Raw genomic sequence first — 21,927 nt, 5'->3', positions numbered from 1 at the left:
TTGCTTACTTGTACTCCACTAGTCCACTACATTACACCAAAGCCAAACCCCATTTTGCAAGCACAGACTTCAGTTTAGATATCAGGCGTATCCAAGATTCCACCTTTTTTAATTTTAAAATATTCGCTTTCTCCAATCATTTAATTATAATTAAACAATGAATACGGGTCTACTTAATTCACGTCATCACCCTCCAAGGAAAAGTACCGACATACCCTCTTGTATAGCTTTAAATTCGAACTTACACAAAAAAAAATGTACTACGTCAGTCGTATATTTTTAGAATACGGTTTTGTAAATACACGTCTTTATCTACGTGGCAATCAGAATTCGGCCGTTTGATCGACATCAGGTGCCAAGTTGACTGCGTCGGCGTAAGATCAAAATAAAGCAGTCATTTTGTTTACCGGAGACTGGCATTATTGTAGTTTGATGAAAGTAGGAGGGCAACTGGAGTCAAATAAACTAAAAATAATAGAAAGGTCATACATATGCCAATGCTACTACCAAATGAAAGGGCAACACGTGGAGGGCTAATTGCTCGTCCCTTGACGTTAGCAAAACCCCCACCGACAAAATGTTTTCAATATTTATGCTTATTATTCAAATATTCCTTCTATTTGCATGCTAATTTGAAAAAAAAAATTGTTTTGCTTTTCCAAAAAATAAAACATTTTTGGATTTAATTGATATTTGTATATTTGATATTTTCAGTGGTCAAATATTTTATTTTGTCAAGTCTAAAACATTATATTTTTTAACGCCTAAATTCTATTAACATTTCATAAAAGCTGTTTTTTTTGGGAGTGAGTGAAGAGAATTTGTACGAATCAAACGATCAAATTATTATTTTTCCTTGATGTTTTGAGTTTAAACATCATGAATGTTAAGAATATGAGTGTTTAATTGAGAATTATCTTTGAATATATATTATCTTATACTTATTTAAATTATTAAAAAAAATTGGTAGTTATAGGGCGAAGATACATAAATTGGTAAAATTAAATAATGCATAATTTTTTTTATTTATATTCAAACAATATACGCTACTGGAATCTAATGCGGCAATTATATCATTAAATTTGAATCTAAAAATATGAAATCTAAAGAATAAAGAATCAAGGCAGACCCAATAACCAAACCAACTGTTACACCCAACCCCACTTCATAACTCCATCTTGAACCTGACTCACCATTAACAGCGGGGCCCTCCGCACTCTCCGGTGGCGAACCCCCCGTTCTAGTAATCGGTGGGCTATTGCTCGATGGGAAAATCGCAGGACTGTCCGCTGGCGTCGTTGAACTAGAAGGAATACTAGCAGAGGACTCCGGAGTTCCAACAGGTGGAGCCCCAGCTGGAGTCATCGTCGGAGTAGAGCTTTCTGGTGTCAATGAGGGAGTACTTACCGTGGGTGATTGAACCCGGGGGCTTGAAGAAGCAGGGGAAGTGGCGATGGGAGGCATAGCGGTGGGAGTTGTTGCAGGCGATATCGATGGAGAACTAGCAGGAGTTGTTGATGAAGGAGATTGAGAAGGTGATGTCGTAAAGAAACAGTTGGAGGTCTTGCCGGAGATACAGGGGTTGGGGAAGGTGCATTGGCCGCTTCTGCTGCAATCATATATACAGAAACTGAGAGAACCAAGACCCAAACATTAATGGTTTTGTTCATTTTTTGTTTCAATTCCTTTCTATTTGCCTTTCCTCCTCTTCTTTTCTCTTCTTAAAAGAATGAAGATATAGAGGTATATAGAAGGAAGAGATTGACAATGGCAGCAAATTGAGACTTGAGAGTGTATAATTGACCGTTGGCTGCATGGGGATTATATAACGTTTTAAGCACTAGCTTCAGGGAGCGGCTATTAAGGTAATAATAATACAGACGTTATTCGGCCTGTTAGGGTTTTATACAAGTACACCCGACCCAAAAATATACCCATCATGTAATCCATGTAATATAAATCATTTATATTGTATAGAATTCAATGTATTTTATATTAATATCATATTGTGTTTTTAGATAAATTACTTGGTATATATATATCATGTAAAGTTCAGTTCACAAAAATTTATTTATTTTGTGCGAACAATTTTATTTTAGTGGTTAAAAAAATTATTGTTGTTCCTAGAGGTCATAAGTTCGAGCACCAATAACTGTAAGGGTGATTGGGCATCCATTGTCAAATAATTTAGAGTATTTACAATAAATATTACTTTGTAATCACCTTAGTTTAATAAAAAAATTATTTATTTTAATAACAAATCTTAGAATCTCAAATTCTAAATATTATAATCCTATATTTTGATAGAATATGCTAGTTTTATTAAAAATAAAAAATATCCAAATTATAATAAAAATTTACAACTACAACTGTAAATTAAACATATAATAAGAATATTTTCCTAAATACAAGAAAATTAGTCACTCAATATCACACGAAGATTATACAAGGAAAAGGTTAAAAAACCTAACCAAATAAACTCGAACAAGATATAAATACAAATATATCTAACTGCATCGACAAACGAACCATAAAAGGGAATAAAGCTATTGAAAGATCAATGACATACCGCAAAGCAGAATCGAGCGATGTGAAAAATACTATCTACAAATGCAAGTCACATATCCAAATTCAATTTGAAGGTCCAAAGCAAGAAAGATCATCATGATAACAAATATTCGTCATCTTGATCAGTTGTGGCGATGTCAAATCCAACTTTAAAAAAATTAAACAAAAAATATGACCAAACAATTGAAAACGTGCTATAGAGGTAGAGAACATGTCATAAAAGCATAATAATATGTGCCAAAAAGACAATATTAAGAATAAAAACAAAAAAAACAAATATATGCTATAATAAAACAAAAGAAAAATAATGAATACTTACTATCGACAATCAGTACCAAGATTAGTGTCGTCGTCGATCACAAAGATAAAGGAAAAAGTAAACTAATGGCGGTTATGAAAAAAAGAGAGAAAAATAGAACAACCCCTAATTGCTAATAAAATTTATGAACTTATTAAATGGTCTTAATTGTTATGAAAATATTATTCTCTCTAAAAAAATATAAATTCGAATACTTACATCTACAAAGTATATATACGTTATCAATAAATTAATAAAAATCTAAACTTCTATATCATACTCGTCTCATTATAATCCTAAATTTTAAATAAACTAAATGACATTAAATATACAAGTTATATAAACTACGTCTAACACAACCTTTGCATCAAATAATTTATATATTTTATTAAACATATTAAAAATAATTAGTTTCTTTTAATATTTTTTTTTGAAATTAGATCCAATTACCTTCACCAGTTACTAGAGTTTGATACGCCACTAAAATAGTTCGCTAGTTCGATAAAGTATTATTGTGGCATCCGTCGTCGTCTGAAGGTGGAAACGGATAGTTTGATAGCAGTTTAGTACCTCACGTCCACTGCTCAGTCGCACAAACCAACTTTAGTCAGAAGAATCGGGCCTTACGTGGATCTGCAGTAGAACATCGTACTAATGTACAGCCCCCGTAAAACCAATAAGCTCGCCCACAATATGGCTAGTCTCGGGCGTGGAACGAACTTGGGGATGTCGGTCATTCAAGTCCAAAGAATCCTCCAATCTGATCTAGAGGAGAAGGCCCTTTACCGTTAACACAGTGCTATTTTTGTAACAAAAACAAATAGTTCGCTAAAAGAAACACCAAAAATTAAAAATATTTAAATGTAAAATTAACTTACGAATTGCAAATTTTTTGCTTATTTAATCTAACAAACGACAGCTCCAATTAAATAAAGAGAAAATCGCCTCAGTGACCAAAAAAAAGTTATAATATACGATTTTAACCAACTTTTTTTGGATTTGCCAAAATGACCAACAAAATCGCAACGCGAAATAAAAATCGCAACGCGATCCCCAGAATCGCAAATCAGTTTCCAGAATCGCAACGCGATTCTTGAAAATCGCGATGCGATAGTACAAATTCGCATTGCGATTTTCCATAATCGCAACGCGAATATGAAAATCGCAACGCGAACACATAAATCGCAACGCGTATCCGTAAATCGCAACGTGTATCCGTAAATCGCAACGCGTATGGGTAAATCGCAATGCGTATCCGTATATCGCAACGCGTATCCGTAAATCGCAACGCGTATCCGTAAACCGCAACGTGTATCCGTAAATCGCAACGCGTATCCGTAAATCGCAATGCGTATCCGTAAATCGCAACGCGTATCCGTAAATCGCAACGATAATCCGTAAATCGCAACGCGTATCCGTAAATCGCAACGATAATCCGTAAATCGCAACGAGAATCTGTAAATCGCAACGATAATCCGTAAATCGCAACGAGAATCTGTAAATCACAACACTGAAATTTTTGGGTATATAACACTGAAATCATAAACTAAATCCCTAAATCGCAACTCATTCCATCTCCATCTATCACTCTCTCCGGCGACATCCGTTCCTATATCCAACGACATCCTTCCCATCCGGCAACAGGTCTTAGTTTCGCATCTCGTTTGTTTAGTTACAACCATGAAATCATCTAATGTTGATCATGTTTGGATAGATTTGTGTTTTGGAGGGTCATGGGATAATGTTAATGGTGTTTTACAATATATGCCTTTACCCATAAATCTTCAACTAAATTGTCTTTACAAAAGTTAACTTATGAAACTCTAATGCTACGTGTTTCAAATAAATGAATTTAGAGCCCCTAAGTGGATTTAGGCTATCTTATCAGAGAATGGTAAAGTTTATTTGTTAACCGACAATGAAGATGTTGAACGATTCATTGCTTACATTAGTGTTTCACAAGATGATGTTACATTGTATGTTGTTGAACCTAGAAGTAGTATTGTTGGGTCAGTAGCGGTAGTAATCAACTAAGTTTTTCTCAAAACCCACAACCTTTCTCTAATCCAAATCCCAATCAACTTTCAGCACCAAATTCCGGTTTTCGTATTGACCAGTTAGACGATGATGAGCCAACAGAAAAAATTGTGATTACTAGTCAGTATTCGAAATTTGGTCTTGGTCAATATCCGGACTTTGATATTGGTCAATACACGGATTTTGATGATGTTTCAGAAGAAGAAACAGACCATGCATGTAATGATATTGATATTGGTCAATACCCGAATTTTGATGATGAAACAGCCATTGCCGAAGAATGTAATGTTGATGATAATGAGGAGGAAGTACGACTGTGAATGAACATGTTGAACATCCATTCTGTAATTCATATAATCCTGAAGAAGAAAAAGAAGAAGAAAAAGTCCCCGAAGAAAAGAAAATGCCACGGGCGTATAACTGGAATATGCCAGAATTACTTCAGATACCGGAAGAAGAGTTGATAAAGAAGCAGTTGATTGTTACACAAAAGTTATTCGTATCAAGAAAGATGATTGTTTTGATACAAAGGAAGACTTGAAGATAGCTTATATACGAAATGTGTGGAAGATGGCTATCAACTAAAGTTAACAAATCAAGCAAAGATCGTTTCGAAACAAGGTGTATGATTGACAAAAACTGTACGTGGCGTATGATTGCAAAGAGAATAAAAGATTGCAAAATGTTTCAAGTTAGGACTTTTATTGATAAACATACATGTTCAAGAACCCAAGTTTTTCCTCACCATAGACAGGCAAACAAAAGGTGTTGGGTGGTTTTCTGGCTGAGTTAATGTTTTTGAATGGCAGGGTATATCGGGACATGAAATTATGACTGACATGAATGCTCGGTTCAAGATTAGTATATCATATTCTCAAGCTTGGAGAGCCAAATGTTTGCCTTGGAATTGTTGAGGGGGTCGCCAGAAGCATCGTTTGCCCAACTGCCGGCTTATTGTCACAATTTAAAGCTGAAAAATCCTGGGTCGGTAACTCATATCAAAACAGATAGAGATGGACGCTTTGAGTTGCTGTTTATCGCCATTGGTGCTACGGTTAGTAAATCAATATAATTTTGTTGACTCATTTTTGTTAGTTACATGCATTTCACATTTAAATGATTATATTTCTTGTGTATATTATTTTGTAGATTCGTTCGTTTATTACTTGCATGCGCCCAGTTATTATAGTTGACGGAGCACATTTGAAAGGTCGATACCTTGGAGTAAACTTATTAGCAGTAGCCATGGATGCTAACAATGGATATTGCCAATAGCTTACGGGGTTGGCAAATCTGAAACCTCTGATTCATGGACATGGTTTATGGGGCATCTTAGGGATTGCATAGGTCCTATTAGCAATCTGACAATCATATCCGATAGGGCAAACTCAATTGACACGCTGTTAGAAGGTGTTTCCCAGATGCTTTTCATGGACTTTGTGGTGTTCATTTGTATAGAAATCTAAATCAAGGTCTGCTGGTATAAAAAGCACAAATGGACATACTGGAAGGCTGTAAAAGCTTATCGGGAAGTGGATTTCAATAAACATATAAATTGTTTAAGACGTGTTTTGCCTCAGTGTGCTCAAACACTAGAAGATGTCGGGTTTGAAAGATGGTCAAGAGTACATCAACTTGGAGCAAGATATGGTTTCATGACGTCTAATAGTGCAGAATCAATCAACGCTCTAAGTCGTCATTCCCGGAAATTACCCATTACTATGTTAATGGAGTTTTTTTCGAGCCTCTATTCAACAGTGGTACTACAAGAAAAGAACCATGCAGGTATTATTTCTTTGAATTCGTAACTTATCATATTTATATATTTTACTAAGTATTGTTTATTTAAATTTACAGGAACATTGGAACATCGTGTTACACCATGGACTGAAAAAAAAGATAACGAAACGTGTTGTGAAGTCAACGTCATGGAGAGTTGAACCATGTTCAAACACTTTGTTTCAAGTACTGGATAATAACTTAAATGGGCTAGTCGATCTAAATGCAAAGACGTGTAGTTGTATGAAATGGCAAACATCTGGTTATCCGTGTGGCCATGTTATAAAAGTTGCTCTTCATTTAACCAAGATGATTCAAGCGCATACGCTATGATTGCTACACTACAGAAGTTTATCGACAGACTTATGCCGAGATTGTCTACCCTATTCCACATCCTTCTGAGTGGGACATACCAGATGACTTACAAACAGTTTTGCCACCAGCCATGGACAGAAGGCTACCTGGCCGACCAAAAAGTCACGATCGTATACCGTCTAAGGGTGAAGAGAAGAAGAGATCGACATGTAGTCGGTGCAAGGAAAGTGGTCATACAAGGTTGACATGTGGATCACCAGTGCCATCAAAATCATCTTTTCCTCTACCAAAATATGGATCCTCATCAAAATCCAAAGCTCATATGGTGTGAACTTTGTATTATGTAAACGTTGTTATTCAGTTGTATTATGTAAACGTTTTAACATTTAACATTTTATGTGTATTATGTAAACGTTGCCATCAAAAGCTCATATGCAAACGTTGTATTATGTGGATTTTATGTGTGAACTTTTAACATTTTCAGTTGAATTAATGACTCAGGCCAACCATTTTGACTTAACCACTCTTGTTATTCAGTTGTTATCACTATTAGGCATGCATTTGACTATCGCAACACGGAAAATACAATCGCAACGCGAATGAAAATCCCAACATGAAAATCGCAATGCGGAAATGAAATCGCAACGAGAGAATCGCAATGCGAAATGAAAATCGCAATGCGAAATGAAAATCGCAACGAGAGAATCGCAATGCGAAATGAAAATCGCAATGCGAAATGAAAATCGCAACGAGAGAATCGCAATGCGAAATGAAAATCGCAATGCGAAATTAAAATCGCAATACGAAATGAAAATCGCAATGCGAAATGAAATCGCAATGCGAAATGAAAATCGCAACGAAAGAATCGCAATGCGAAATGAAATCGCAATGCGAAATGAAAATCGCAACGAGATAATCGCAATGCGAAATTATAAACGCATTGCGATTTTCATTTCCGCATTGCGATTTTCATTTCGCATTGCGATTCTCTCGTTGCGATTTTCATTTCGCATTGCGATTTTCATTTCGCATTGCGATAGTCATTTTTGCCTTCAACATAATGCAGATTGAAATCAACAAAATCAACCATTACATTTCAATCAATTAAACAAGCACAAATAAGAATTATGTTCGCATCAATTACACAAATCAACTTTTACAAATCATCTTTTACAAATCAATAACAATCAAAATTGAATCACTTTTACAAATCAATTAACAATCAAAAAACAATCAATTAAACTATTGAATCAACTTTTGCAGCTCGACATCATTTTCACGCAGTTCACTTCTGAGATTAACCTGCAGAAACCAAACATTTGTTCAAACAACACTTTCTACGCAAATTATTGAATTCTAATTACTTAACCAAACATTTTCATTTATAAGTATATAAACTTACCAATTGTTTATGGACATTTTTATAACGCGGATGCAGGTAGGCAGCGTCTCGTATATATCGATTTAGCCATATAATGCCGAAACCACAAGCCTACTGCAGCTTTATCTCTATCGGTGGGAGGTAGATACTTGATGCTTCCCGTCGTCAAACGCTCCAACGCCAAGCATACGAGAGGACCACAATCTCCTCTGGCTCCGCTCGTTTGTTGTGGCGCGGTCTCGTCTCTAATAACTGTAATATTGAGCTTCTTTGGCTTCTTGTTTCCAGAACGAGTCCAATAATTGATCGCATCCAAGAATTTAGCCAAATGAGAGGAATGATATGGGGGGCCTCTTCAACGATAGGAGTGGACTCTTGAGGGATGACAGGCGAGTCGGGCTTCTTCTTGCGGTGTCTTCGCACTATTGGGGTGTACGGAGACTTAATAGCACGTGCACGCTGTCTGATGCGTGAACTCCGTCGTGCAGCATAACCCGACGTAAAGCATCCACTCTATCGGGCCGCTAAATAATTAAATACAAAAATCAGTAAATAAACAGACATGATATTTAAACAGTGAAAACAAAGACAAATATGTTTCAAACTTGCATTGTATTCACCCAAGTCATTATTCTATCATAGTTCACAAATGCATCAGATAACAAAGAAAAATATGTTTCAAACTAATACCCTGAAGTTAGTATTTGTCTTTGATTTGTCTATTGGTTGAAGTAATGCAATCCATTCAAGTTTCAATTTGCAGAAGAAGAAATAGTTTACTTTCGCAACACGAAACTTAAAATCGCAACGCGAAACCAAAATCGCAACGCGAAATGAAAATCGCAACGACAGAATCGCAACGCGAAATGAAAATCGCAACGAAAGAATCGCAACGCGAAATGAAAATCGCAATGCGATTTGGTTTCGCGTTGCGATCTTGTCGTTGCGATTTTGGTTTCGCGTTGCGATTCTGTCGTTGCGATTTTCATTTCGCGTTGCGATTTTGGTTTCGCGTTGCGATTTTAAGTTTCGTGTTGCGAAAGTAAACTATAAATTCTTCTGCAAATTGAACTTGAATGGATAAATTTACTTTCAACCAAAAGACAAACAAAGACAAATACTATTTCACAGTGTTAAAGAATACAGTTTAGCAAATTGGCAGCAACCGAACAAATTTACTTTCAACCAAAAGACAAAACAAAGACAAATACTATTTCACAGTGTTAAAGAATACACAGTTTAGCAGAATTGGCAGCAACCGAACAAATTTACTTTCAACCAAAAGACAAACAAAGACAAATATATTTCACAGTGTTAAAGAATACACAGTTTAGCAGAATTGGCAGCAACCGAACAAATTTACTTTCAACCAAAAGACAAAACAAAGAAATACTATTTCACAGTGTTAAAGAATACACAGTTTAGCAGAATTGGCAGCAACCGAATAAATTTACTAAGCAATCTAAGTGAAATGGCTAATCTAAGTGAAATTACGAGTAAATTATCATTAAGTTAAATATGGAAAATCTTAAACTTACCTCGTTGCGTAGAGTATGAACCTCATTCTGCAACGATACTATCATCTCACGTAGAGCGGCAACCTCACCACGTAAAGTTGACACCTCCACACGCCATGCACCATCGTTATCGCGTAGTACCGATCTCCTCACGCAAGGCATTGACCTCATCACGTAACTCCCTTGACTCATCCCGTTGAGGTGGAGGTGGAGAACAGGAGATAGGAGTCGTGGCATCTTTGCCGGTCGCCTATCATGAGGTGATGGTGGAGAAGAGGCTCGATGATGTGACGGGATAGGTGATGGCTCTCGTTCTAGAGGTGTATAGTCGTCACGATCGGGTGATGGCTCTAGGTGAGGTGATGGCTCTCGAATTGGAGGAAGTGGATGCTGCTCATCATCCGTGCCATCAAAAAACTCTGACTAGCTTGCCACCAATCAGTGGCAGCTCTTCCTCCGTGGTGACAGTCTTTGTAATGGAATGTTGGCCTCCTAAAATATAAAAACTCAACAAAGTTAAACGTCTACTATTAATAACTTGTTTATATATTATATGAAAGTATTTGTGTTAACTTACATTATTTATTGTGGCATATGGTATTAAGTCTTCCCAATCCAACAGAGTTTTCCTCTTCCAGGAAATAGCCCTGGAATATCATTTGTCGTTTTATTGCATATGTACGCATGCTGGGGAAAGCCTCGAATATCCAAATCTACAAACAATATAATAACAAAATTAGTAATTGTTAAATAATTAATTATAATTTTAGAAACATTATATAGAAATTCTTACCTTAAAGGCCCAAACAAGCCTGACAAGTGTATTTGGACCCATCGCCCCGCAAACTTTTGCGGTCATCAAGGCGACGACAACTTAGTCCAGGTAGCTTTCCATATATACGAACCCCACGGAAACAGATTCCATGCATTCAGGTCCTCTACCAATATTATTAGCTCCCGATGAATAGGTTGTCTGGCCTCTCTGCCTAAAAGCCGGCATACACAAGTAGTAGAAGGCATACTCGGACAACATCGACGTCTTCCATCCGAGTGAAACCAGCTTTCTTATTAAATAATTTCTTCAGGTCGTCGACATGTAGGTTCGGCTTCTCCATTGACTCATCCGGAAAAACCCGGGATAACCATGATGGGCGGGCGATATGACGAGTGTACCGGCCTACATCATCGTGTCCGAATCGTAGACCAGTGATTAAGCAGAACTCCTTCCGCCCAAAGCAAGTATACGCTGGTGGAAAATGAAACCATATCTCTTCCTCACCACGTTGTATACTGTCGGGTAGATTTGATGTCATGGTCTGAAGCCACAAATGGGTCAAATTAGCATCTCCACCCGGATGCTGTACTCTCAGCCATGGCCCGAAGCAGGTTTCCTCAAACAATTGTCTTTGAGCAGGTGAAAGCTTCTTTGCAATTGTAGTGGCCAGGCTGACTTTATTTCTCAAGGTCAATTGAGCCGAAAAAAATTTCTACAAAAACAATAAACATACCAAGTTAGATATACCAAAAACTACACTGTGAAGATATACCAAAAACAATAAACATAAAAAGTAGTAGTTTATTCTTTAAACTAAAATTTGCAACACTGTTTTGTCTTTTGGTTGAAATGAAATCGCAACGAGAGAATCGCAACGCGAGATGACAATCGCAACGAGAGAATCGCAACGCGAAATGAAATCGCAACGAGAGAATCGCAACGCGAAATGAAAATCGCAATGCGATTTTGGTTTCGCGTTGCGATTCTCTCGTTGCGATTTCCATTTCGCGTTGCGATTCTCTCGTTGCGACAGTCATTCTCTCGTTGCGATTTTCATTTATCTCGTTGCGACTCTTCTGCAAATTGAAACTTGAATGGATTGCATTACTTCAACCAAAGACAGAACAAAGACAAAGACAAATACTAACTTGAAAATCGCAACGAGAGAATAGCAACGCGAAATGAAAATCGCAACGACAGAATCGTAACGCGAAATGAAATCTAAGTGAAATGGTTAATCTATTATTGAAATGACCAGTAAACTTATCATCAGTTTCAATATGAAAAACCTACAATAATGCAAACATTTCAAAATAAAAATAATTAAAAAAACTAACCCTCGGAGGTTGATTTTCCATTTCTGAATATTGTGAGGGATTTCTGACCGTGAATGGTTGTGAGGGATTTCGCCGGAGATGGGGACGGAAATCTTCGGAGATGGGGACGGATTTCTTCGCCGTAGAGAGTGAGAGATGGAGATGGGACTGAGTTGTGATTTTAGGTTTTAGGTTATGAGTTGCGATTACGGGATTTTGTCTTAATATTCTTTTTGTAATTTGAAAATAAAATACGCGTAGCGATTATAATGGCGCTTTAAATATCGCGTTGCGATTTACGGATACGCGTTGCGATTTTATGTATTATCGTTGCGATTTACGGATACGCGTTGCGATATACGGATACGCATTGCGATTTACCCATACGCGTTGCGATTTACGGATACACGTTGCGATTTACGGATACGCGTTGCGATTTATGTGTTCGCGTTGCGATTTTCATATTCGCGTTGCGATTTTGGAAAATCGCAATGCGAATTTGTACTATCGCATCGCGATTTTCAAGAATCGCGTTGCGATTTTGGAAACTGATTTGCGATTCTGGAAACTGATTTGCGATTCTGGGGATCGCGTTGCGATTTTTATTTCGCGTTGCGATTTTTGTTGGTCATTTTGGCAAATCCAAAAAAAGTTGGTTAAAATCGTATATATTATAACTTTTTTTTGGTCACTGAGGCGATTTTCTCTTAAATAAATATCTTATAAATAATTAATAATAAATATTTGTGGGCAGCTCACAATCATCACAAAACCATAATCGTAATGTTATTTACGTTGAAAACACTAGTCAAGGGCCTGAAACTGATTCTACCTTCTTCCTACCGTACACGTGTCCTTATTACCTTATCATCTCCTCTCCCAAAATTCTCCCATGTTTACCTTCAGCCCAGGTTGCCCAAAGTCACCACAAGCTTCCACGTGCACCCAATGATGACTTCACCGGGCCGACCCAACCCGGAATTATTATCGAACTCACAACGAGTGTTGATTATGACAGATGAGGAACTACTTCGGTCCACCCAAGTAATTCGGAGGCCCACCTTTACCAAACCCATTACCCATCTGATGGAACCCAGTAGAACCATACACTTGTCCTTGATGCTGATGTGCCATCATCCCATACACCCCGCCACCGACACCTCCGCCTCCGCCTCCACCACAACTACCAAGAGGCGCGTCTTTATCACGTGCAACCGAAGTCTTCTCCCCTTCCATCTCCCTAAACAGCAGCAAGTAAACCTTCAAAGGCTCCACGTAGTCTTCGAACCCTAACGTGGCCATGGCCCACAAGAGATCGTCGCCGTTGATGGTCTTCCTCTTCTCCTTCTGACACTTATCGGAAGCTTCTCCGGTGATGAAGCTGATGAACTCCGAAACGCATTCTTGTACCGTTTCTTTAGCTTCTTTGGATATCTTGGCGTTGGCGGGTAAAGCCTTTTTCATGATCCTGCCAACGTTGGCGATGGGCAAGAACCTGTCTTGTTCTTTAGGGAAAGAAAGGTGGTCGCTGTTGTTGTCCCCTCCTTCGTTTGAAGCGTTGTTTGAGCTCCTCCCGATTCAGTGTCTGAATCCGCCATGGCTGGACGGCTCTTTGGATGCTGAGAAAATATGTAGTATACAATAGATTGTGGTGTAGGGTTTTTGGATGGGAAGAAAGAGAGCAGTTTTGTGGTTGACCAAAGTGAAGGTTTGTTATACTGGGAAATTGAGGGGAGGACTACATAGAAAAATAAGTTATTTCAGTTCTTCACTTTTTCTTTGAACGAACGCTTGGTATTTTGATATTTATATATACAAAATAATGGTAGTAAACAGTTTGACCAATAAAGGAAATTTAATGAAATACAAACTAAATTTGATTTTAGATTTATAGATTAGATGTAAACAGACATAATAAGTAAAGTTATCTAAATTTCAACCTATCAAATAATCTCAGTGATTAAAGAAAATAATATTCTTTGTAGAAGTCTCGGAATTAAGTAACTGTGTTTGCAGAGCATGTTACATTATCGATAATTAAATTTTTTTGATTGAATAGTATCTTACAATCACTCATACTATTAAAAAGAATATATAACTTCCAAGTTAATGAGATCTAATAAGTATTTAGATTCAATAGGTAGAGATAAAACTTAATTTGATAAACATTCAAATTATCAAGGACCTAAAATGTGATTACATAAAAAAAATTAGAGAGACATGAGTTTCGTCACTAATCATACTTCATATTTTTATCATTAATTACATAACACACATGGAGTCTGGAGCAAATTTAAAACATTTATTTTTCTTTTATATAAAATTTTTTATAATTAAACATATACTGAAAAAAATGAAGTTTTTAAAAATTATTGATACACCTAATGTCCAGACTATTGAAATATTGATAAAATGAAAAATTATTATTTTACACTGATATTAGTGATATATATATTTAAACGCTCGATATTATCTTTACCTTTCCATCTCTTTCGTTTTTCTTTTTTATCATTATTGCCTTTATCTTTTATATTTTCTTATTCAATAAAGTCAAGTGATGAACTTGAATTTTTTATTGGTGCTACTAAATTCCACCTTACACATATAGAAGGGCGATTTCATCTAATTTAAATTAATATATATTTTAGATATTTTAATCGATAATTTATTTTTATTTTTTAAAAAAAATTTATAAGTTCGTCTTCTCTTAAAATTTTAAAAGTAAACCCTCCTAACATAAAATCATATGTTTGTCTCTGTCTATATTTATCGAGTTTAATCCGCTAAATTCTTTTAATTTTTTTTTCAGTCAAATAATTTATACATTGATAAATATTATTTAATTGAATAATTAAATTTATTAAATTATATTAAAACTATAATTAAATTAATAAAATATGTAAATAACGAGTATAAAATATATGATTATATAAAGTGTTTTAATTACATTTTGTTTTGGTTCTTCATTCAAACCAGTGGTGTCATTGCTCGGAAATGTAATAGCAATTTCAGTGAGGCCTTCTTCTTCTTCTTCATCTTGTGAGGTTGAATATTCATCTGAGATTTCAGGGTTTTGCTCCTCAATACCTGAAACCATCCAGTTCAGCTCACCATCTTCACTCGACCATGAACCCTCACTGCTTTCACCATCATCAGCTCCTCGGGAAGCATTTGCAACCGTATTATTCCTCAGCACTGGCTGTACTACTTCATCTTCAAGTACCACCTTTGTTTTCCAGGAGAATTTGACTATGAAACTTGTTGATAAAATCAAGACTTGTGAAAAGGATGGCATAGAACCCCAGTCCAAGGAAACCAAACAAAACAATTGAAGGAGCAAGGATTGAGACACAAAGTACATAGCGTTTGAAGAGATGAAAGGGACAACATATTTGATTCTCACTTCTTGTTTTCACCATGTTCAGATACATGTAACAAAGATTATGACATCAAAGGAGTAGCTTAAGATTTGGCTACTTTTTATTTTCAGAAAAAACGAGGTTTCAAGGGTCAAATGACATCGAAGGAATAGCTTGAAAAATCATAAAGGAAACAGTTCATTCATACGTTTAACCTGAAACTGAGGGATTTCGGATCTACCCGATTTAATAGGATTTGATTTTTTTTTAAATAAAGTTTAGAACGGATCAAATTCGGATTTAGGTGGAGAGTGAAAAAATTCCGACCCCACTCGACTCGAGGATAATATTGTGATTTATTCAAATAATTTTATGGATAGTTGATATAGTATCCCCTCTCTCTATTAATATTTTTTAGTTAAGTTCTTATTTTATATCCGATCGGATCAGGCTTATAGTCTAAAAATTAAGGTAAGGTTAAAATCAAATAGATGATATCTATTTTCGGATCAAGTTGAATTCAAGTAGAATATATATATATTTTTTAAATCTAATTAAATTGATCAAAAATTTGATCCAACCCAACCCATTATATCTCTAGTTTTTATATGTTCCATAAAGTCAAGTGCTTTGTTCTTATCTGAAAGTGATTTACTTGTGAGAAAAATGAGGTTAAAATACAGTCTACGTTGAAATAATATTTTTTTAGAGGAAATAACTTCAGGGGTAAAAAATGATTTATAATATACGATTTTAATCAATTTTTTTTGAATTTGTCAAAATGACCAACTAAATCGCAATGCGATCGATAATTCGCAACGCGATCTCTGGTATCGCAAATCAGTTTCCAGATTCGCAATGCGAACATCGACTATCGCAATGCGATTTTCTAAATTCGTTGCGGTAGTCCAAGTTCGCGTTGCGATTTATTCCAAATTCGTTGCGATAGTCCAAGTTCGTTGCGATAGTCGAAGATCGCATTGCGATTTATTCAAAATTCGTTGCGATAGTCCAAAATCGCAACGACTGGTGGTATTGCATTTGTTTCATAAGAATTTTTTTTTAAAAAGATAGTATTCACGCGGACGTGTCGAAGACACGTATTACCACGACCACGACCATGACCACGAGACGAGACGAGAGGCGGCGGCGCGCGAGAGTCCTCCTTGTTCTCTATCACTCAACAAGGAAGTGGGAAAGCTAAGTCTTAAATACCATTCCTAATATTATTTCCAATACTATGTGGGATTGAGCATTACCAACACTTGTTCCCAATACTATGTGAGATTGAGCCTTAAATAGTGATATTATTTGTGAATTATAGTTAATGACTTTAGTATTTGTATGAAAAGTATTTGTGGTTCGTTTAGTTTTCATGCAATTCTAATTTATTTTCAATTGATTGTAATTGCACGATAACAATTTTTTTTATTCTCGCGAGTGATGCAATTTTTTTTGAATGTTTTGCTTAAAATTGCAATAATCGCGATTGATTGTAGATTGACTTTTAATTATGATATATTTAATCGTATAATACTAATGCAATTGGTTGTTGATTAAGTTGTTTTAAGGTGCATGATTTTGGATTATCGCAACGAATTTGGAAAATCGCAACGCGAACTTGGACTATCGCAATGCGAATATGTAAATCGCAATACGATAGTCGAAGTTCGCGTTGCGAATCTGGAAACTGATTTGCGATACCGAAGATCGCATTGCGAATTATCGATCGCATTACGATTTAGTTGGTCATTTTGGCAAATCCAAAAAAAGTTGATTAAAATCGTATATTATAAGGTATTTTTGGTCACTGAAATTATTTTTTTTTCTATTTTTTATAATTAGAGTTTAAAAAAATTATAAAATGATCTTTAAATTTATCGAACTATTATAAAATGGTTGTACTTTATAAAATAGTGATATACTATGATCATTTAAAATATTATTTTATAATAGTTTGATAAATTCAATAACAATTTTATAATAATTTTGAAAAAATAATATATATTTTATAATTTTTAATTCTTTAAAACTAAAAAATTGATTCAATATATTTAAATAACATCAAATGATTAACCCTATGGATTAGGTTGAATTCCCTCGATAGTTTCCCACTCAAATCTGACGATTTAGTGCATTTGCTGTTGAAATAAAATCAGCTCATTATGTTAATAGGGTGACTTGTCATATGAATGATTGCAAACAGCAGCAAGTAAATCATCAACTCCAATCGACAGTACAGTACCCAAAAAAGAGAAATTTTTTTCATATATTTCTTTTGGTATTATAAATTTACATGATTTTTACATATATTTTTAAATAAATTTTAAGGTACAATTTCAAAAAAAATTATCGATCTAACAGTAACACACTTTCAGATAAGATACAAATCATCATACGTGTTTTTCATTGACATGACGTCAGTTTGGGTAAGACACAAATAATGATTTGCGTCTTTCTGGGATAGGTAGTAGATTCGTAAATTTTTTAAAACGGTACATGACATGTAATTAATTTCTGTTAGACTGATTTTTGTATGAAAATATCAACTATGCAAAAAATTTTCTGTATTAAAATCTTTAAATATGCTTTTACAAATTATTTTCTAATTTAATAAATTTTAGTTTTTGCACGAAATTACACAATAAATTACTATTTACTATTTATTATTTTTTAACAACAGTTAATAATGTATATTTATTTTTAATAAAATTAGAATTTAATATTTATTTAATATTTTTAAAATTTATATTAAAAATAATATTTGAAATATATAGATGATATTTTTTTAGCTCCACCTTCTTTTTTTTATTAAATTTTGTTATAAGTTAAGAGAGCAACAAAAAAAATTTCTTTAGATTTTTATGTATGTATTTATATTTTTCTTTTAGAAATATTTTACCATAATTTTTTCTTAATTAATTTGAATAATAGTAGAATAAATGATTAATTTAAATTATAACTCATATATATACTCCATTAATTGGTCGATTATTATGATAATCACGAAAAATATTTTATCATAATTTATAATTGATTTTTAATATAGTAATTGAAAAAACATGAGTTATAATTATACCAAACATTTTAATATGTTTTATTTTCATCATTTATTTTTTTAAAAAATATTTTTTATTATTATATTTTTAATTCATTTTATTTTGATAATTGAGTCATTAATTTGTATTATTTTACTGAAATCACACATTAATAAAAATTTAACGAGTTCATGTTAGAAAACCTTTAAATGTGCGTCATCCATTTAAACAGTGTATCCCCTTAAACCAATATTGGTTTATAAAAATTCACTAATTATACATTCAATCAGCGTATCATAAACATATTAAAATATAGATTTATAAGAATTTTATACTCGATATATATATATATATATTATCTCAACGTATCTAAGAATAACTTTGAAGCTCAATTAAATTTAAAACGTATTTAACACAAAAATGTTGGTTAAATAATGATAAAATCAATAGACGAGACAAAGTTTATTAATACTATTTTTCATCATCATTATTATTATTATTAGATAAAAAAAAGAATTTTATTATCTTATTTTCAGGATTTAATGAAAAAATTTATTAAAAAAAGGAAAAAATAATTATTTAAAGAAAATGATAAGTGTGAAAGGTACCCGATTTTCTTTATGGTCATAGGACTTAATTTTTCAAAAGACAAGAAATGAAAATAATTGGCTAATTAAATTTTATCTTTTTTCCAACAAAAAAACACTAATTCCTTTGTGTTTTTACACAAAAATTACCCTAATAAAAATTAATTACCTATTATGCATCGTTGCATAAAATTTTACAGATCTAACACTGATCTCAAAAAGACTCGTACCATCATTCGCGCCTTATTTGAGCTGGCGCTACATCACCGACAGGTGCAAATCATCATCTGTATCTTGTTAGAAAAAATGCTAGATCAATAAATTTTGGGTAAAAAAAAGCCAAATTTTAACAGGGTTGAAACAAAATGCAGTCAAAAAGCGAAGAGCGCATTACGTTGATCATCATCGTCATTCACGGACACCCCCAATCATACATCTTCTGATAATTTTCACCGTCACAGCTGCGGTAAAACCCATCATCTTGCACCTTCCAATTCACCGGCCTCTGTTTAAGAAGACGGCAAATTTTACTCCCATAGCTATAGTCACCGGGCTTGTAAATATCAAATGCCTTGGTTTTACCACCGCTCTTGAAAACGCAATTAAAAACCGTGTTATACCAAAAGTTGGGGCGGAAATGGAACTGGAAATCGCCACCTTTCCCAATGGTGTGCTCTTTAAGATCGTGGTTCTTCGACGTCACGTGCACCGTCAGCGGTGGAGCTTTGTTTGACATCCGGTTGAGTATGTGAATGTGATATACCCTTTCCCAAGGGTAATACCCTGACCCTGGTTGAGCCATTATGAGTACCATTATTAGGGTCACAAAGCTGACTCTTCCAACTTTGGACATTATTAGGTATTTTAATATTATTGAAGTTTATTGTGTATGACAGTGTGAGCCAAGTTTGTAATTTATATGATTTGTGGTGTCCTGAAATGGAAGGTCCTTTATTAGTTAGTTTACTTGTTCAAAATTAGAAGAGCGCATGATAATCACACAAATTTTGTTTCTTGGCTTATAATGCATGGAATGGGTCAATTTCACCAAAATCACTCACCTTTCTTATGTGTCGGTTCATCTCTCAATTCTAAATTTAAGTAAAACTTAGAAAAATCTAAATTTATAATTTATTAATAGAAACTGTTAGTCTTATTAAAAAGTAAAAATAGTCAAAATTATAATAAAAATTTACAACTATCATCATAAACTAAATATATAATTCGAACATTTTACTTTGACATTGAAACCAACCACTTTAGATCATACATTTCAATAACCTGTTCTTTTTTATGTTTCTGATCCTTGTGCCAAATATGGAATGTTGTATATATTATTAGGTCGAGTGGGGACATGCAGTTTTTACAACATAAAAGAAGGTTGATTTCACTTTGATCACTTCACTTGAGTTGGTTTTGATGGAGTAGTCACATCATCAACATTAACATCCTTGATCACATCATCGAGATCCTTCATGGCGACCGAAACATCGTGTTATCGAAGTGGTTTCATGTGAATTCATTCGGCAAATTAAAGTAAATCTTACCCGAAAGCCTTGTGATCCTCGATACAGTTGGTTGCCTCCAGGTCTTTCCTGGCTGCAAAGTTGCTAGCAATGACCCGCTTCGCCAATTTCCTTGTTTCGACATCGGTGTACACCTCTGCCATGTAGAGAAATAGCTAGCCTACGCAGGAAGTTCCGGTCGATATCCAGAATACAGCAAACATGCGGCCGAATGTACTTTGGAAGGTCTCATCTCCAAAGCCTGTGGTTGTCATGGTAGCAACTGCACAGTAGATGCAGTCGAAGAAGTCCATTCCTTCGACGGTGAGCAAAACCAAGATCCCGAGGACGAAACGCCCTCCCATAGCCATCAATGATATCTTGACCTTATTGTAGTTTATTTTGAGGCTGTCAATATCTTTAAGGGCTTCCACCGGACTGATTTTTCGAGCCGTGCGCAGGGCGTTAACCATGACCATTTGTTGCTTCACGACCAAGTACTTTGCAGCTATCTTCACTGCTATTCCGAACAGAAACATCCCTACGGTTACGAAAATGCTGGACACGACTCGCACATCGAAACTATAAGGGAAAAGGTCTCCATTACCAACGGTGGTCATTGTGGTGACACAATAGTAAAGTGAATCAACGAAATCGTTCGTCTTTTTCCCTCCGATATCGTCCTTCAGCGCGTAAAAGCTTATAGTTCCAATAGTCAAGTAGACACCGAAGTACATGCGAAGCCATTTAAGATCAGGGATCGCAGACCCAAGAGTATACGGAGGGGCACATTTTGCAGCGACCGAAGTAGTTTTGCTGCCCCGAAAGCTTCTTTTCTCGGGAGCATGTTCATCATTTGTTAACTTGGCTTGCTTTGCATTGTTCGAAGTCATTGATTCGATCGAGTAGAAGCAATCCAGCATTAAGATTACCTGCAAGAAGCATTACAACATAGAATTTCAGAGTTAAAAAAAACTAAAATACGTCCATCGAAACTAACCTGGTATTAAGCTTAGGTTCTTCACTAACAAGCTCGAAAAGAAAACCTTGGAAAATACAACGGAGACGGAAGCGACCTACAACAGAAAGCAAGTCTGCAATCTAATTATAAAACGCTTAGAATTAGAGGGAACTTTGGTTCCAAATGCATTGGAAAGCTCCTAGAAGATCCATGCTGATGTCGTTTTCTGTTTTTGGTATGTGCTTAGGATTATCGGAAATTTCGTATGCACATCCAAAATGAGAAATTTCATTATTTCATGCTATGTTAAGAACACAAGTCCAAAATGAGAAATTCCAATACGTTCATGAAGTCAAATCTGAAAATCGAAACATGAAGTCATATACATCCGAGAGCACAAAATAGCTTGCCGTTCAAGTTTGAAAAAGTGTGTATATTGCTCTTTTGCTTGCATAACAACCTTTCCATTTGCACAAAAACCAGATAACTGG

At 35.0% G+C, this 21,927-nt stretch overlaps 2 protein-coding genes and 2 pseudogenes across 2 annotated transcripts; all 4 read right to left on the bottom strand.

Annotated features, from left to right (window-relative positions):
* Window positions 1-1,068: 1,068 nt before the first annotated feature.
* Window positions 1,069-1,670, bottom strand: LOC120160665 (annotated as a pseudogene).
* Window positions 1,671-12,740: 11,070 nt separating this feature from the next.
* LOC120160309 lies at window positions 12,741-13,750 on the bottom strand (annotated as a pseudogene).
* Window positions 13,751-19,382: 5,632 nt separating this feature from the next.
* LOC120160664 (S-protein homolog 5-like) lies at window positions 19,383-20,620 on the bottom strand. The gene is made up of 2 exons (XM_039171025.1): window positions 20,518-20,620; window positions 19,383-19,759 (listed from the first exon to the last, which is right to left on the bottom strand). The coding sequence occupies exons 1-2, from the start codon at window positions 20,618-20,620 to the stop codon at window positions 19,383-19,385; spliced, it is 480 nt and encodes a 159-aa protein (XP_039026956.1).
* Window positions 20,600-21,473, bottom strand: LOC120160527 (two-pore potassium channel 1-like). Its single transcript, XM_039170937.1, has one exon. The coding sequence runs from the start codon at window positions 21,396-21,398 to the stop codon at window positions 20,652-20,654; it is 747 nt and encodes a 248-aa protein (XP_039026868.1). The 5' UTR covers window positions 21,399-21,473; the 3' UTR covers window positions 20,600-20,651.
* Between the last annotated feature and the right edge of the window lie 454 nt (window positions 21,474-21,927).

The sequence above is a fragment of the Hibiscus syriacus genome, unplaced genomic scaffold, assembly GCF_006381635.1.
Source record: "Hibiscus syriacus cultivar Baekdansim isolate YM2019G1 unplaced genomic scaffold, ASM638163v2 tig00111392_pilon, whole genome shotgun sequence".
Classification (NCBI taxonomy): Eukaryota; Viridiplantae; Streptophyta; class Magnoliopsida; order Malvales; family Malvaceae; genus Hibiscus; species Hibiscus syriacus.
The sequence above is the reverse complement of the archived record's forward strand: the minus strand, read 5'-3'. Positions and strand labels throughout refer to the sequence as shown.

Excerpts from the sequence above, each read along its gene's own strand:
- LOC120160664 (XM_039171025.1), bottom strand. The coding sequence starts at position 20,620 with ATGTCGAAACAAGGAAATTGGCGAAGCGGGTCATTGCTAGCAACTTTG. Across the intron at positions 19,760-20,517 it reads GAGGATCACAAGGCTTTCGG|GGTCAGGGTATTACCCTTGG; the intron begins GTAAGATTTACT and ends TGGCTCAACCAG.
- LOC120160527 (XM_039170937.1), bottom strand. The coding sequence starts at position 21,398 with ATGCTGGATTGCTTCTACTCGATCGAATCAATGACTTCGAACAATGCA.